Source organism: Falco naumanni, chromosome 11, assembly GCF_017639655.2.
Source record: "Falco naumanni isolate bFalNau1 chromosome 11, bFalNau1.pat, whole genome shotgun sequence".
Taxonomy (NCBI): Eukaryota; Metazoa; Chordata; class Aves; order Falconiformes; family Falconidae; genus Falco; species Falco naumanni.
In genome coordinates this window covers 19,065,651-19,084,396 of record NC_054064.1, presented here as the reverse complement: position 1 = coordinate 19,084,396, position 18,746 = coordinate 19,065,651, and the positions used below count along the sequence as shown (strand labels likewise).

The window sequence follows — 18,746 nt, the reverse complement described above, 5'->3', positions numbered from 1 at the left end:
GGAATCCCCCAGTGACAAGGGAGCAGCCGTCCTCAGAGCCACTTCCCTCCTCATCTCTGTTCCCAAATAACACCAGAAACATGGGATTATACATCCCATCATGATCTTTTATCCTCTCTAATGCGATCCTAGACATTCAAATACCTGTAGGGTCAGCTTTGCATTATCTCATGGCAGGCTGTTCCACAGGTTAATTTTACCTAGCAAATTTTATTGTTAAGACAAATTACGGCGTTTCCTGCATGGTCAAAAAAAAAAAAATCAAATAGGATGAAACAGATATTTTAAAACAAATGCATCGGTTACACAAAATGTAACACCAGTCCTCCTGCCACCCCAAATAACCATCTTTCAACTGTTGCCGGCTCCAGAACCTGAGCTAAAGACCTCTTACATCAAAATACATTTTTACTGTTAAGAAAGTCCTGAACCTTGGGATGGGGAGGAAGGTGAAGGGGTTAAGATCTGGCAGCAGAAGTACCAGATGTGTCTCTGGCTTATCAGATTTATAGATTTATTCTGTAAAAAACCCCAGTATCTACTTCTGTAGGGACAGCTCCCTCTATTTTTAGAACATGTCCAAATAGCGGCAGCTACATTTCTTGCCTGGCGCATTAATAAACATGCACATACGTTACGCATTTGATAAAGACAAATGTAAAGACGTGAAGTTTCTGAGGATGTAGGTCCCCAGTGGCTTCAGCCAGCCCGAGGACATGCTGCCACCCCCTGACCCACATCCCTCACCACCTCTTGCGTGCTCCTGTAACGAGCTGCTCTGGGAAGCTGAGAAAGGGGCAGAAGGGATTTGGTGTCAGCTGGGTCAGCCACACAGCCCAAGCAGCATTTGGACAATCCCGTTCAAACAAACGGCAGTGGATTAACGCTCCATGAATGGGCCTGGTTCATTCCTGGACCCACCCCGGTTATCGTACCCTTAACACTTGGCAGCAGAGCAGCACAGGCCAAAAGATGCATTTCTGCTTTTCCCTGGGGAGTACAAACTACAATTCTTGGTCGCCACCCAGCCCAGCACGTGGCCATCACTGGCCCGGTACTTGGGTATAACACTGTATGCAATTTTGGTGCAAGTCTTGGAACTGTTTCTGCAAGAGCATCTGCATCCATTTCCTTTACCTCAGCAGCAGAGGTCACACCTGGAGGAAGTCCATACGCTCCAAGGACATCTGCTCTCTGAACTCAACTGCAGGCTCTGCCTCTGCTTTTAACCTCTTCCAGCAGGAGCTGCTCCTGCTGTCAAACCTAGTTACACCAAGCCGGCAACAACAAAGGTTAGTACAGTAGGAGAAGCTCCTGGCTGTGCCCACGGGTTTCAACAGGAGCTCTGGCCTGCAAAACACACGCAGCCCAAGGCTGCTCCTTCGTATAGAGAAAAAAAAAATGTTCATTACTACTTTAGTAGAAGCAGGTTGTTATAATCTCCCAATTTCTAGATTAGGGCAATTCCCACAATAATCCTGTTCCTTAAGAGTCTGTAACAATCAAGAGAAGGATGCATCTTGACTGGATCATATAAGTAATTTTACAAAATGTAATAGTATCTATAAGAATATATGTAAGGGACAACATATAACAAAAATACCATTTGGGAAACGTCTCCTTAGGAGAGGACTTCTAAAATACACAACATGTTCTACAAACAGTACAAGTTGTTATAACTAGATTAACAGCAAATTTGAACAATACCAACACTTTAATTAACTAATTAGATTAACATTAATACAGCTTGTCAACTCATTAACTTCCCCTGTTGTAAGGTTAAAATACTGAAGCTGACAGAGCAGTGCACTGCTGTACTGAGTTACAGAACCCTCCTGTGGGAAAAGTTCACGCTTATTCTAACGATGCTCATTTACATCATCTAGATTACTATAGAAAATTAAAACTTAACATACCATTCATCAAATAAGTATAAATGCAAACAACTTTTAACCAGTGCTAATACATCTACACACCCGGTGCAGAAGCCAGGCTATGTTCAAAAGCATCAGCATCCTGCAACAGAAGAAGAAATGCTGCCACAACACTGGTTTGACAATGTCCTTAGAATATTATTCCTTTTGAATTTAAATTAAGTAGTGGCCTGGTGTTCTTTTAAATTATGTAACTGAAATGCTGGCTCAATCTAGAAATGACAACAGAACAAAGCATCTTCTGAGAAGCTCAATGTCTTTATGGAATTAATTCACATGATTAATTCACATGTGCAGCCTGTGCAAATGGATGGGACCAGCTCAGACAGGTTTAAATAAGCACTAACTAGGCTTAGGCAAATTTTGTTCTTAATTCAAATTTTATTTAGAATTTAAATTTATAGTTTAAAATGTATGCACATTCTGTAGGTATAAAAGTTTAAAAAAATACATCGATTTATTGATAAATGCTTCAGGTTAAATTTACATTTTCATACATTATCATTATATTGCAATAATTGTTTTGCATCTTTTAACACATAAAAATAAATTAATGAGATTGAATAAACCATTTGAAACCATGCTAAAATAATTCCTTAGAAAAGAGGGGTGAAGTATGCCATAGCGATTCTTAATTCCTTACTACTGTAAATAAATAACTCTTCAATTAAGCAATATAAGGAAGTACGGGTTAGCAGAAAAGCACTTACCCACAGGGTGAACGGAAAGCCATGGCGGGATGCCAACATCGTACCAAAAAGATGAGGAGAATTAAGTTCTGCCCAGCCGGCTGAGAGCGACTGGGTGTTCGTCCTCTCAAAACACACCACCCGCTCCCCCCGCCGCCCCAGTGCCCCCTTCCTCACAGGGGTGACCCGTGAAGTACAAGGAATGGCTCTGTATCGCCTTTTGGTTAAAGGGACTATCGAAACATCCGTGTATGATTTGGTAACTATTTTTAATTAAACCAAGAATGTGTTTCCTTAACACGAAAAATTTAACTGCTCACCATAAAGGACTACAGATCCGAGATGGTGATAGCAGAATTTAGTAAGGTCACAGTGAACTGCAATCCAATCCAAACTCCCCAGGAGTAACATCACTCAACTCACCGAACCTCATGGAACAACTCAGGTTTCTATTTTTGGGAGATTTAAAAAAAAAAAAAACCCAAAAACCAAAAAACCAACTCGAGAGAAAAAAAGTAACTGCCTTTGTAAAGAATTTGAATCCTGCATCTCCGGAGCCAAAGCCCTTCAGAGAGGGCTTGAACATTTAACTACCAGCAGCCAGACAGTGGTACCTCAACAAAAATAACATAAAACTCTGAAGGGGAAAGAAAATAAGTATCAAATAATTTAATAGGTCACAAGGACAAACAAGAACCATTTATTTTTAGAAGTAAATACCTTCCAAACCTTCTTTATATATAAGAAAAACCATGGAGGAAAAAAACCCAACAAACAAAAAAAAAAAGGGGGGGGGGGGGTGGAAATGAGAAGGGGGGGTGTCTGTGAGAGAGAGAGTTAATAGTCAACACCTGCAAACCGATGCCCCTGCAACACACAAGGTCATTTATATTAATCATTCACCCTGCTTTCTCTCTGGCTGTGTTTCTGTGCGTAAATCAAACACTCTGTTACCCAAGGGGTAACTTCATCCTGGCATCACTGAACACGTCTTCCTAGAAACAGGGACATTTCATAATTCTGAGAGACCTCCCCTGTCCAAAGGTGGCTACAGACAGACACATGCACATTTATACACAGATATATACAAACAAGGTTAGAAAAATATTTAATTTTTGCTTGTTTAAATTATTACTGAAAAGTGTTAATGCAGGAATACGTTAATATTTGTACAATTAAAACTTCATATATAAATATTTTTTTTATATATATATATAAAGCATTTTTCATAGCAGCCATTGCATATACAGTAAAACAAGTCTATCCGAAGTCCATGCTGCAAAACTGAGGCCAAGCAGCGTTCATCCTCTGCCAAAGAGGAACATCTGTACCGGAGCCAGGATTTCAGGAATGAGGAGTTCTGCTACCGCTGACAGCAGAGACATTGCTTCACCCTCCCCCAGGTGTTGCCCACACCACCTAAGTGCACCGTGTTTTCAGGGAGAGATGCCACTATGTGGAACTACCTCACAGTCGCTAAGCTTTGCCTCCAAACACCTGAATCAGGCCAACACCTTCTAACCAAGGGGCAGCAACGTAACGGAATGGCTTAAAATTTGTTAACGCAAGGTGGCCTTACGAGGCGTCCAGGGGCACCGTCACTCCTCGCACCGCTGTGGGAAGCCTGAAGCAGGGCACGGAGGCGTGAGGAGGCAGCATCATGCAGGACAGGATCTAGTAACTCATATTTAGTTTGTTTTTGTTGAGTTCCCTTTCCAGGTTTCCTATCAGAGTATCAATACTTTCCTGCAGGTCTTTGAGGTTTGCTCTGTGATCCACGGCGGAGTCTATTGCTTGCATCGTCAAATAGCTCTGGAAGGCGTGCTCCCTGGGGACCGGTGGCACCTGTCCCACTGGGGCATCCAACTCCTCGGCTTTGCTGCTGTCATCCCCGCTCTCTGTATCTTCCGAAGGGACGTCGTCATAGTCTGCTTCACTCAGGCAGTCTTTCAGGTTTAAGAAGTAGTTCTCCCCACAGCTACTCCAGTCTCCAGCATAGCGGTTGCTTGATGGGCTGTCCAGACCTGCTGGCCTTGGTCTGAGCACCCCAGACATCTCGGTACCGCTTAGATTCAGCATCTGAGGTCTCTGCCTCTTGGGTCTCAGGTAATTCTGGGAGGATGTGTGCTCGGGAAATGCATTCAGATGTGCTGGATCTTTTGCAGGCCAGTGATGTACTAGAAGAGAGAAGTTAAACTAGTCAGGACTGAACCCGTGCCGCAACAAGAAAAGTCCATGACAGATGTCCACTGTCCTCCCTTGATGTCACACGGTAACAGCATGCATGAATACATGCAAGCTTACAGCCAATACATTCCACTGCTACATTTTCTGCCACTGTTTGATATAAAATAATTAGAAAAACTACCATAAAAGCTCAGTTTTCAAGACTCATGCCAGATTCAAATTGCAACAGAGAAGCCTGTCCAAAAGTAGAAACTCCAAGAGCACCGATTAAATTCACTGCATAAGTTAATCACCATCCAGCTCTGGGTCAAAGAAAAGCAAACAGCTCAGCTCGCACGCTTTGTCCAGGCTAAAGGAGTAACAGAAAGCAGGCACAGCAAAAGAGGTTAAAACACAAAAATACCACTGAGAAACACCTAGAGAAGCTGAAGACACACCAAGAGTTGAACTCTTGCACTTCTCTTTTGCCCTAACGTTCTGCGCTATTAGAGAAGCTCATTTGCATTAACTTTTCTAAGCAGCCACAACCCCGTGTCGGACATAGACTCAAACAGGTTCGATGGCAATGTTACCTGAGCTCACGATTATACACTGTGAGTTACTAAGCCTCCTCCACTGTTACCGGCTTCCTATGGCAAACAGTACAAATATTTTTACCCACCTTGCTTATTAAGCATCTGAGCTGCAAAGCTTTTTTTGCTTTTATACAGACCATTACCTCTTGTAATTAGCAGCAGAGATTTTCTATTCCCATTCACCGCTGAAAAAGCAGCGCACGCAAACCCGTGCAGTTCAGTCTCTCCTTGCACACACGCACACACGCACAAAGGCTCAGTCCTGAGACGTGCCCAGTGCTTCTCTTTCTGGGTCTGCTTTACAGGTCTCTCCAGGGGATTTTAGTCTTACTTTACCTCTTGCAAGCAACATGCAATAACTACCACTGCTCTGCCCCCACTCCCCTCGCTGTAACAAAAGCTCTTCTGTTCAGACTATGCTCCGTTAAGAAGGAGGGCCATGGGTTAACAATAACTTGCCAGTATTACATGGTCTAACCTAACAAGGACTATTTGTTTTCCATTGGAAAAATACGGAAATTGAAGTATTGCACAACGTGTTGATTATCAAGCTGTCTCAATCTACAGAAGATTAAATGTAAGGGACCTGACTGCAACCCTTCTGTTGGGTCCAACTGTTCTGTTTACACTGTATGGTGCTCACCTGCTTCACATCTCTGCATTCCTGTTTTACCTCCCTTTTAGCACAATGTCCTGCACAGTTCTTACACACCAAGGGATAGTGTCTGGCTTGCTCTTCAAGGTGAAGGAAAACACTACTGGTAACCCTACTCCTGCCCCCTCTACAGTGGTGCGTGCTCCCTGTGGGCAGAGGTACACCTACCTGCTTTTGCTCCCTACAGCAGCCATGCCATAAACCATGCCCAGGGTTTCAGGATCAGCTCCTGTGCAGTTACTGCTGCCCAGACAGCTCTTGGTCTTCCCCTTCCTCCACCCGTGTTCCCCCTCCCTCCTGTGCGGGCTCACTGACCTGACTGAAAGCTGCTTTTCATTTTTGGTGGTCAGCAGCTTTAGGGCTGCCCAGCTGCAGCTGACTAGGGAGCACAAGTGTCCTCAATCGCCTCAAGCCCACCATGAAGCTGCACAGTATGTCAAACCAACTCTCCACCTTGCTCTCATTTTCAGGCAAAGGAGGTTTCTGTGAGGCTGCAGCAAGCAGAGCCAGCCGCCGGCAGCACCCCAGCAGCGCTGACCGTGAGCGTGGCCAGCGTGTATGTGCCACAGTTGCAGGGTCAGCTGTTACAGGAGGTGACTCCAGGGCACGGCCACCAACAGGTCAGCAGAGTATGGAAAAAATGTTAAAAGTATTGCCATTTACATCGCCCACAAGCAGCTCTTCAAGCTGTCCTGCCGGTGACATCCTTCCAGCACCTGCGCCCGAGTGCTGGAAAGCAACTCACCCGCTCAGCTGAACGAACACCAGGGCAGTGGCTGGCAGCGCCTGATTTCCCATGCCTGTAAGCTGATTTATAATAGTTTGCTTGTAATTAGACAACACAACCGAGACTTTCGCTCCAGTACACTAGTTGTCTACACTGACTTTTTTCCCCAAACTCACCTTTCCCACTGCTAAGCGACGGGGGCAGGCGCAGGGGCTCACCGACCCTTAACCAGCCGCACGCCCCGATTCACAGCAGCTCTCACCAGCGAGGTTTGTGGCAGTAGGAAGGAGCCTAGTGATACCCCCTGGGTGCAAACAGCTGTAAGAGGAATGACGTAGCAGCCCACCATGGCCAAAATACTGTCTTGCCCAGAATATTCTTTTAACTAATCAGTATCCAATAACCTGATATACCGCAAGAAACGTTCAAGCACCTGAAAGACCTCAGGGGGCTATTCATAAACCTGGCAACTATGCTGGGCTGGTCAAGTGAGCTCACAGTCAACTCTTTGGTATTTACTTCACTTGTCCTGATACCTCATAGTTTTACCCAAGAAAGGATTAAACCTTCTGAAAAAAGTTTTCTCTCTCATAATGAAAATAAAAACCAAACCAAACCAAAAAGACCTCAAAAAAACCCACCTTACAAATTTTTAAAAAACATCTCTAGATAAAAAACTAACAAATATTGCTGGCTAAGTAGAGCAGAGACTGTTAAGATGACCTGTGTAACAATACAGCGCAGATTCCTCTACTTTTTTTGTAATCACAAAACCCTGTTTAATTAACAGCAAGATCATGTATCTTGCATAGTTTGATTACGAACTGGTAAGACAAAGACTACACATTCACATGACTGTCCTGCACTTTGTCTGCTAGTGCACACTCATTTATACCTCATGTCTAGGAATAGACAACAAATCCAGACAGGTGGTTGCTTGGGTTTTTTTTTAATTATTGTATAGAATCTGCCAGATATAGGTCTTTGCCAATGCATGCTTACATGTCAGGAGCCCTTCCTGGGCCCTCCAGAATACAATGCTTCTAGAACCACCTAGCTAAGAATGGCAATTGCTCTTTATAATATTTGCAACAGAGGGGATGCTGAAGCGGGGAGCCTTTTCCCAAACACTGTTTAAATGCATTGGGGAATATTTTGTGTCCTCAACACCGAGCAGCAGAGCCCACCCAGCTGGCTCCAATGCAGTATTGCCAAGTCAGGCCCTTCACGACCCTCCATGTTTCCCAGGTGACCCCAGGTCTCCCACAAAAAGCAGACCTCTTCAAAGAAAAATAAAATAACTTTAAAACCAAACAAAATCATACGTATTGTTCACTTAGATTAACTGTAATTCCATTTCACACATCAGCTGGTGCAGAAATGCCACGGTTTCCCAGAAGCAATCGTTGTGTTACAAAAGGGAACAACGGAGAAGCTGTTTAGATGAGCTGAATCTTCTCTTCGCCTCAAGAATTAAAGGGTTTACACTGCTCAGATTTGAGAAGTGGATATCAAGTTCTCCAAGTTACCAAACAGCTCAGTTCCCCGCACCAGTTAGCCAGACCACTGTGAAAAAGGAAGAAGCCACAGCAGAGCACAGCAGACCCCTCTTCTGCATGGTTAGGTAGCCTTCCACTGCTTGGCCAAAGACTACCCGAAAACAAAACTAAACTCATTAGATCCAATATTAAGTCGTTTCACAGCATGACCCTCAAACTCCCCCCGTTAACTGAAGAGCTGCTACACGTTTGCCCGCTCCGACTTCAGGCAGCGCTTGTGCAAGAGAAGGCTGTGGTCCGGCAGCGACGCCGGGGAGTTCCCTGCAGGCTGAAACCCAGGGCTCCAGATGTCGTCCCGACTATTCCCACTTACGCCTCTCTGAATACCAGGGGAAACATGAATACTGGGCAATCATTTCCCATCTTAAATCTTAGCAGAAATAGTTACCTTCACTTCTACTTTATTTTATTAGGAAGATTAGAATTTCACTTCCCTTGTTAGCGAGAACTGACCCCAAATCGTGCAAAAGCACATAACCTCTCAAGTTCGGAAGCGGGAGCTAAAAGGTACTTAAGAGTATTTTACTCTGGGTTTTGTGGTTTGTTTCATTTGGGTCTTCTGTTGCATTTTGTTTTAAAAACATTTTTCCTTATACAAAGCTCTGCAAAACCAACTAGAATTTGCACAGGTCTTACTGTAAGGATGTTCCCAGCTCTGCCAAATTACAAGGGCAGAAATAAAGTAACCCTTCAGGTATCTTAGGGACCAAACAACTAATGAATTCCATACACAGATAAACCAGAATGGTCAAATCGGGGGCGCACAATGAAAAAAAAAAATAAAATCCATCCCCAAACCACTTAATTCAGATGCGGAAACCTTACTGTCACTAAGTTTGTTTTTTCCAGTGTCTTTACTCACATAAAATACTCATCACCATTTCTAACATACTCAAACTCTGCCATCTGGTAAGAAAGCAACTGAAACAACAAACTTCCCATTAAACAAAGTGACCAAATACAAAGAGTAGATTATAAAATTGTCATGATTTCTTTAGATTAATAGGTGATGTCATAGTACCACATGTTTTAAGAACTCCGATGCTGCTCAGTCATCCTGTGAATTAACATAGACTGTCACACAGTAAAAGCATACAGTAGTGGTTTGACATTTTCCCTCGATCAGATTCATGAAAGCGTACCTGGCCACAGCTGGAGTAAATAGTGAAGAACCTCTATATGTTTTTTGAAGTCCAGGGCACTAGCAAGCTCTTCTGAGTCCGTGAAGACTCTGTTGTTATGGTTGGTGGTCTCCTGCCTCTGGCTCAGCAACACAGGCCCAAAGCACACAGCTAAATTCTGGCATGTCATCTTATTCACTTCGTGGTAAGAAGCCACCAGCTTCAGGTGATCCAACAGCATCTTCAGGGTAGCCTAAAAGAACAAAATACCACTCAGGAAACAAAACGCTAGACAAAGGGGGTGTTGACATCCTAATGTCACTGCTCTGGAGGGGCAAGATCAAGGCTGATCGCTACGGTTTTTCTACCAGCACCCATCAATGGAACATTTAAATGCTGAATTAGAGAAGCTGTACTAGACCATCCCAAAGCAGACTAATTAAGACAGCCTTTCTGGTAAAATTCAGCTTGTTTCTTGCCTGACCTCAGTTTTACATGGATGAGTTTTCTCACAGTGGAAAGGGGACATCAGGGAAGGGAGAGAAGCTGCAGCAGCTGCACAGATGACCCAGGCACATCAGAAAATAAAGAAACCCTCAATATGACCTCAGCATCAGAACAAGCTTCCAGGTAATTTCCAGGTACTCGCATTCTCTCACCCCAGAAACGGGCTGTGGTTTTGCACGGAGGTGAATCTGGCACGTAACAGCACATTTACACTGTATGGGAAGTGAAGGCTTTATTGCACATATTTAGGAAAGAGGAATGCATTTGTCTGTGTAACTACAGCGTACATACATCGAAGACCTTCACAGAAACGGAGCAGGACAACACACAGGAATAATCTTCAATCGAGCAATGTAAAAGTAGCAATCGCAGCTTTTCATTCAGTTTTACAGGACAATACAAAATGCAATCTGGAGTAAATCCAGCGATGCAGACCTTCCAATTAATCACAGCATGGAAGTATTCTCAAAGACGTGGGGCATCAAAAATCCAAGTGGACTGTTAAGTCACCAAATAGGTGTACACGTTTTGACACATTCCATCTCCAGCGTGAAAATGTTCCTTTATTTTCTGAAGCATGCGATTTACTTGAACCCTCTAATACCGCTCACCTTCTCAACATCTGGCAGGCAATCCAGAAGGGCTGCTGTGTGCTCAGAGTCACTCGGGTCATTCTCACAACCACTTGCTGTCATTTTCAAGGGATTTTTCACCATGGCATCCAACACCGCTTCGTAGAGCTGCTTGGTTATCAGGGGAGAGGGTAGCTCTCGCAGATAATCCTTTAGGACACCTTCACAAGAGACACGAGAACACCTGCCTTTAACAAGCTGCAGATTCCCTTCCAAATTATTTTTGGGAGCACTAAAGCACCACGGCCTCTCCCGTCCCATGAGAAAATCCTGTGTCAGCGACAAACCTTGCACTCGGGAGCGAGGGGGGGGGGGAGGACAGCAAAAGGGCACAGCGAGCAACAGGCACATGAGGGCTCCCCGGGGCCAGCCAAGAGGCAGGGGCTACCTGCAACGTCCCCCCCGGGCCGGGGCCACCGGCACCCCTTGACCTGGCAGCTTCTCCAAGCCCACGCAAGGCAGCTCATCGCAAACGAAGGGGTAGGGAGGTGCGCTGCCACCGGAGGGGTGCGTGCAGGGGCTGCTGCCTGGGCAGGAGCAGGCACACCGGGCACAGGGCGAGCATCCCTCCAGGTCCCTCTCCCCAAGTGTCTCAGCAGGACACTTCCTATCACAGGAAAGGAGCTCCTACAAACACCAAAGTTCTCAGCTTGGTGGCACCTCCTCCTTTAGACAACCAGCAGTTAATTTTTCTGTTCAGTTTGTTTTCAGCTGTAAAATCATGAGCAAACAGCCCAGTGCCAGTGGCATGTTTGGTGAAGCACACAGTTTTCTTGCCTCCCAAAGCACAAACCAAACAGATGTCCTCGAGAGGGAAACACCAACTCCCCCCTGCCTCTGGATGCTCTGTACCCCCAGCACACCACACCTGTGCTGTGACAAATGTAATTCACGTACACAGGAGACACTGGCTCACACACCACGCGCTGAGCCATCCCAGCTGCAGAGCCACACCACACCGTTCCAGGAGCTGGGGACATGCTGGAGGAGAGGCTGTTTCTGGGGGATGCAACCACCAGGCAAGCGCCTCTTTAACCCCCATTCCTTCTGCAGGTGCAAATCCACAAAAAGGAACTAAGCATTTGCATTCTTGTAGGCTGGCTTTAGAGGCTGGCTGATATTCAGTTTGAGTGGGGTTTCAGTGATTGTAACAATAACCATTAGAAGACCCAAAACATTAAAACTTTTAACAGCAGCCCTCTGGAAAGGACACAGCAGGATGCTATCCAGGAGCAACAACACATCCAGTAGAACTGACAGAGAAAGCTTTGAAGGAAACAAGCCTGCCTCCCAGCAGCTTTTATTTTCCTAAAAAAATGCATTCTGTGCCACAAATATCTACCCATTTTAGCTAGATCACAACTGAATTCCAATACTTCAAGAAGAAATGGTGGATTAAAAAATCCCCAAACTCTCTGAAAGCAGGTACTGTCATTATTAACAGCCTGTCCTCCAAAAAGGCGAAGTCTGAAAAGTAGAAGATTTTTCAGTACGCGCTCCTCATAGCCTTGTAAAATCCCAAACCACAGCAAATACCATCACACTGTGCCACTTCACAGCCCAACGGTTTTTGTAAACTCAGTCTTCATAACCCAGCAGTAAACTGAGCTGTGTAACAGCAGGCTTTGTCATGAGGTCATTTCTAAAAAAATACAGAGGATGAAAGTTAACATTTCCCCCTCCACAGCCATGTTCACATGCAGAATGCAAGTTAGCTCCTTCCCGTATAAATACTATTTTAAAAATAATGCTGCACTTAACAGTAACGCTGCTATTGAAGCCACATTGCACGAGCGGCGCTAACCCAAAAAGCAGCCAGAGCCAGAGCTCTGCAGCACAAGGCACAGGGCAGCCAGGAAAATCTCTCTGCAGACCACCACCCAGCACCCAACAGCTCTATCCGTGCTTAAAATGGCAACATCCCATCAGGAACATAAAGCATGCGAACAACCATCAACATATTTTCCTAAAAACATATTCCCTCTGGTGGTTTGGTGGGTTTTCTTTGTTTTAAAAAGAATATGTCACTTTTGCTACTGCTCCACTTAAGTCGCTATTTTTTGCTTAATAACTCATACTCCTCCCTCCCCAACAAATTTTATTTCTTCCTCAAATTTTAGAGGCCCATGTTCCAGGTGTGGATTAGATGGTTAAAATATTTGAGACAAATGTGGCTGAGGCTGGTGCCATACAACGTACTTTGGGGTGTTTTCCCTTTTCTGTAAGCAAAATGCTAGCAAGAAATGCTGACTTTTAGCAGGGTATTTGTTTCAGCTGTGCTTTTTTTGGAGGGGGAGGCTGAAATCAGAATCAGCTTATGGTAGGAAATGGTACATCGTAATCAAATCAGCTTATACTGTTGAAACACTCACAACTGTCTATTAATAATCATTTAGTAGGAATTCCTGTAACAGCATCCACAGTCATAGGACTACCACCTGCTAAAGGACTTTCTCCTGTTTAGCCCTGAATAACAGGATAGTTTGAGAGCCATGAATGCCCCTTGGCCTTTCTAAATCCTTTTGCTATTCACTCAGCTAAATTAGCCCTGTAAGAGGCTGCTGTTATTTTTCCATGAATCTATGCTTCCCACTGCTGCCAGCCCACTAGCACATTCCCCTTGACACAACCACATACAACAAATTTAGACAGCGAGCAGAAATCGCCATCCACTTCATTAATTCCTGATTTTTCTGACCCACTGAACTGTTAACAGTATTGCATACTTTATGCAGAGATATGAATTCACGTGGATGCGAGCAGACACGGTGCAACAACATGACTACTGGTCAGCTCTGAAAACGGGCTGCACGCTTCAGTTCGAGCCACGAGCACACTTAATTGTGCGTAAGTCTGTGCCAATCCCAAGAGCATTTCTCAGTCAAGATTTAATCATTAAATGTTCATTCTTCAGTCTTTGGAGAGCTGTCAAAAAAAAAAAAAAAAAACAACCAACCAAATCTTTTTAATCTTCTTGGAAAAGAGCGCTACTCAAATTTCAAAAAGGACACAAGGCGGCACTTCTCTTCAAATCAGCCAAGATTTATGCTGAGGATTCATATTTTATGGAACACATGTTTTGGCATACACAGCAGTACGAATCACGTGCATCAGCCTCGGCATTGCAAATACTGTAGTAAAACATCAGGGAAAAACCATTCCGCCCCAACCCACCTCTCGAAGCACACACAAGAGAGCTCAGCAGGCTCTTTTATTCCTAGTGCTAAACACAACGAGTACCTCAGGTCTGTCAGCAAAAACCGCAGGTTCCCCTTTCAACCCAGACCGCACTCTCCGCAGTAATTAGAGCGGGCTGCATTTTGGTCAGCAGAAGTTATGGGTGCAAACACCCCTCCCCCGCAGCTCACGCAGGTCCCTGCGCTCAGTCCTCGCAACACAGCACTGACGCAGGCACTGCAGCCAACCGCACAGCACAGCTGCGGGGCTCCAGGGGAAAGAATTCAGGTTTTGGAAATGTAATTTCTTAAAACTATCTTCTCCTTGTAAGGAGCACGTAAGTAAACTCTTGCAATATAACGTATACAATAGCATACCCAGTATTCTTTCTGTAAGACAGACACCGAGGCTGTAGTCTTTTCACTCTTACAACAGAAATTCTGGATGCAAAAAACTACCTTTCAGTAGTACAATTGGGAAAAAAAAAAAAAAAAAAAAAAGACCCAAGAGTCCAGCAGGACCTGCAGGGTCACAAAAATCCACCATCACCAACAACGCCTGCAGCAACAATGTATTAAAAAACTGAAGTACACTTTTCTATTTAACTACTACATCATAAACTTGTGATGGAAAGATCAGTCAGGCTGCACCACTGCCCTTCCAGGGCTTTGCCTCAGCACCGAGCTCTCCTGCAGTTCAGACTTCAGTTTCAGCCAGTTCTGGTTGGTTCCAAGCGTACAATGTACTCAGGAAAACCAAAGTGCTTATGAAATGTTACAGGCTGTTTTGTATATGGATGAGAATTAATTTCCCGCATACCTTCCCATGACACTCCTGAACAGCTTCTGCGAATACTCTTCTACTGTAATGATTACTTGAAGCACGGGAGTGCAATGTCACTTTCATTATTCTAAAATTTTAAAATATTATGAAGTTTTCCATTATCCAAAAGTTTACATTAACCAAATAGCAGTTTGCCATTTGTTTGCTTACAAATCAGCATCAGACAGTTCCTAATGTTTTGCAGAAAGCAAGAGAGGTTTCACCCCTCTGCCCTTCAGAGCTGATTTACAAAAATCAGGAAGAAAACAGGACTTCAATAATTTCATGGAACAATCTGATCTTAGAAGTTATCACTGCTTTTTTTTCATTAATTTGTTTGTAAAGAGAGAAAATTATCCAGTGTAAAAGATTTTTATACTATTTACTTTCACTGTACACCTCCTGGTTATAAAGGGTGCATGCCATCAGGGTGAAACACAAACACAAGCTTCTGCTGCTGAGAACATCGCTGCTTGTGAGCAACACCGAACCCGACAGCGAAACCAGCCAAGGCAAGCAGGGCAAACTGACTAGCTGCACGTTCGGAACCAAAAGCTCTACCTCAGTAAACGTCGCCGAGTAGTAACTTCTGATAACACTTTGTATAATTATAAAGTGTAACGAACAAAATTCATTCCCAATACACTGAAATGAAATAAATCACCAAACAGGGTAGGACTGTCCTATACAGCCAGATGTCGAATGTTACAGAAAGGGCTTTGGCACAGAAAATGTATACCCCGACTACTGTTGCTATATTTTCCATCCCTGGATATGTAGGAAACAAATGCTTCCAACTAATTTCCTAGAGTGATTGGTTTACTTGGTGATACCCGAAATTAAATCAACTTTGGCTTACCTAACGAGTTATCAATAGTTACAAAACCGCTCCACTTTCAAGCAAACCAAACAAACCTCAACAACTCTGTTGCTGTGCAGTGCAACTCTAGTGAAGACACTCGTGTAAGAGCTGGTGTGGATGCAGACAGGCTCCTTAAGAGTGCTCCCGTGTTCCCAGTGCTCCTCACCCTTGCCTGGTGTCAGCAAGTAAAGGGCCACTCTGGTGAGCAGGAGAAAGCTGCTATTTAATGATGTTTTAAAAGAAGCAATGATCAAATGAAGGCACTTCCCTGCAGCTCTAAACTAGCCTGCACAAGACTATGGGAAACCTGTTTCCAAAAACCCTGCGATCTCCAACATAAAAGGGAGGACAACGGGTCGATCCCAGACGGCCCTCGGATCACATGTTGTGGAGCATCCGGCGCAGGGGATGTGCCTGATCACAACCGAGTGTTTCAAGATGTGCTCCAATACAAACCAACAGCTGAGGCTTAACTGGCTCCGGGGATCTCTGCTCCTTCCAGACTTCCACGTCCCTCTGTAACTGGTAGAGCAGCTAGTGAAAGCGGCTCCTTCCATACCCTCCTCCCTCCAAACCACTGCTGCTTCGCAGCTGCACACCCCCAAGGCTACAGCGCTCACTGTCACCTGGCTTTTAGCAACGCGAAGCAGCAGTGAACAGCTTGTTCAATGACAACAGAAAACTAGTTCAGAGCACAATTTCACCTTTTAAAAGGTACGTTAGGAACATGGCACAATTCTACATTAAAAGAGAAGCAGATAAGTGTATTACCTGTTATGACATTAATATCTGGGTACTGGCTTTCACAGAGAGTAACAGCCTTGCTATCCCTCTCAAACGCCTCTCGAAGCTCTTTCTTAACCGCCGCCGAGCCACACAACCGATACAGGCCTACCACCTAGAAGCAAAAACAACGGCCCCACATCAGTCATTTTCCTGCAGAGGGACTAATAATCGACATCATGCATTGTCTCACCTGGGAAGCACAGCAAAACAGCTGTTTGGGAACGTACGTTAAGGAAACTCAAACACTGCAAACACCAAACGGTCACGTACACACAGCATCAAATGTTTCACAAGAGACACAGTCAGGACTGTTGAGCAGTAAGTGAATAACGCTGATGCTTTCTGTAACAGTGAACACACTGAGCAGTATTTTATCAACAGAACATGAGTTTTAAATTGGAATCATTTGCTTCTTTGCTTTTATGCAAACTCAGGAAACAAAGAAATACAGGTGAAACATCTATTTTCTTCTTATCCTACTCAGTCAGATCACCATTATTTATCCTAGTATAACTGTTCAATAACACAAGATAGAACTGCAACTTCAGCAGAAAGAAATGAGAAGTGTTTTGAGCTTTATGTATACCAAATTACAGTATACCAAAATACATTTATTAATCATTAGCAAAAAAAGTAGCCATCCAACTATCTACTAAAAATAAGAACATATTATCTAAACCAATTGGAAAAAAAACAAACAAAACAAGCAAAAACATTTTTCCTAGAAGATTAAGTTATATATTGAACAAAATATACTTTTTATTTTATTGCAGTAACCAGAGTTGCAAGAAAACTGTGAATACCGCATTATTACACTTCTATTATGCTGTTTTAAAGATGACAAGATGCTGACTTCCACATGTTTCAAATTATATGAAAAGTTTCATGCAAAACGGGTTATTTAACATGAAACCCACAAGGCTCCTGGACTGAATTGCTAGTTAAATCGTGTGCTTTCATGCACTCAGATTTTGCATTTTATGATAATTTATTTTTCATTTTCCCCAACACCATTTACACAAAGCACTCGTGATCTGAAGGAACTAAATCTTAAACATAACTCATTTTATTTCCATGAGCTTTATAGGCAGCTGTACTGAGCAGTCAACGGTTAGTCCAAAACTACCATGGACTCAAAAGACAAAGAAAAAAAAGCCAACCAAACCAAAACCCCCTTAGACTATGTGCATCTAGGTTTGCAAACAACAGAATTTGTCTGGCCATATATTATTTCCTGTTTAAATAAATGGAAAGTTACCCAATGTAATTTGTACTCCCTCTTCCCCAAGTCTGAATACGATTCTAGTATTTGCCCAAGAAATTTTTTTTGAACTTTTAAAATTTTCTAATGCCACATCTGAAACTCAGGTGGAGATAATACATCTGGACAGTAGTCTGCAGTCTATAGGAAAGTCAAAACCATCTGACAAGTACATGGTTAAAAAGAGAAGTTAACAGTATATTTCGCATTTTTGGTTCTCCCTGTGCAAATACACAAATTAGATTTCATGCTCAAAAGCACCAGGTACATTCAGACAATTCAGATCCCAATCACTTCATTACCAATGTTGCCTTGATTACCCAATACCATCTGCATGACTAGGTGCTAATAAGCCCAAAATAAAAAGCTGAAACCATGGGACACATACATTGGAAAGAATAAAACTTCTCTTTTCCACTGATTTGCATAATGTTAGGGGAAACATTCACAGTAAGAAACATACAGTTATCAGTAGTGACTTTCAGCAAAGTAATCACACAGAAGTACTGTTTCTCTTTATATTTTATGACCTAGGTTATAAATATCAGCGTTAATCTCATAACACCTGGGACTATATCCAACCTGTCAGCAATTTAAAATAGTAACAGTGGTAGGTGTGACTACTTCTCAATTTCACCTGAGCAAGAACAGGTGTAAAAGAAACTGCAGGCTCACACATGCTGTGGAACAGCATGCAAGAGTCCTCCCACCAGTCTCAAATTAATTGCCATGGGGAACATCTGACCTCAAGACTGCGCATAATTCTTCCTAACAGACTTCTTGCCTAGCATCCATAACTGGCAATTTGTTTCCATACCTTGTTTCTCACACATATTTTTGTCCATTAGGTTGTATCAAGCAATAAACTGTATTAGGATGAAGGGAAGGCACTGGGCACTGCTGCTTTACAGCATTCACCTCCTGTCCTAATTTTGAAAACAACCTGAAGAAAGACAAGGAGCAGTGGCATGGGGACACAACTATTTCAGCCCCTCAGAGTCTCCTCCTCATCTTAATGCTGTGCACAAAGCAAGGGCAGAGATAAGTCTCTGGCATGTCGGCTTGAGACTGCACACATGTAAGTAAAGTTTTGTCAAAAGACCTGCCCTCATCGCTTTGTGCCGCAGCACACAATGCCTCGGTTTGGGGTAGGAGGCAGCATTACACTAATTTTTGCATCTAGACGCACGTCCTTACAGAGTTACCCATGCCTCAGGAATCAAGCATTTCCAAGTTCTCATCTCAGCTCTGC

At 43.6% G+C, this 18,746-nt stretch overlaps 1 protein-coding gene across 1 annotated transcript in view; it reads right to left on the bottom strand.

Moving 5' to 3' along the window:
* Positions 1–2,295: 2,295 nt before the first annotated feature.
* Positions 2,296–18,746, bottom strand: part of SYDE2 (synapse defective Rho GTPase homolog 2) — a 30,517-nt gene continuing 14,066 nt past the window's right edge. The window contains exons 4-7 of the mRNA XM_040610233.1: positions 16,219–16,345; positions 10,566–10,747; positions 9,469–9,700; positions 2,296–4,800 (exon numbers count right to left, since the gene is read on the bottom strand). Coding sequence (XP_040466167.1) covers positions 4,298–4,800; positions 9,469–9,700; positions 10,566–10,747; positions 16,219–16,345 — 1,044 coding nt within the window. The 3' untranslated portion in view covers positions 2,296–4,297. The remainder of the gene's footprint in view (positions 4,801–9,468; positions 9,701–10,565; positions 10,748–16,218; positions 16,346–18,746) is intronic.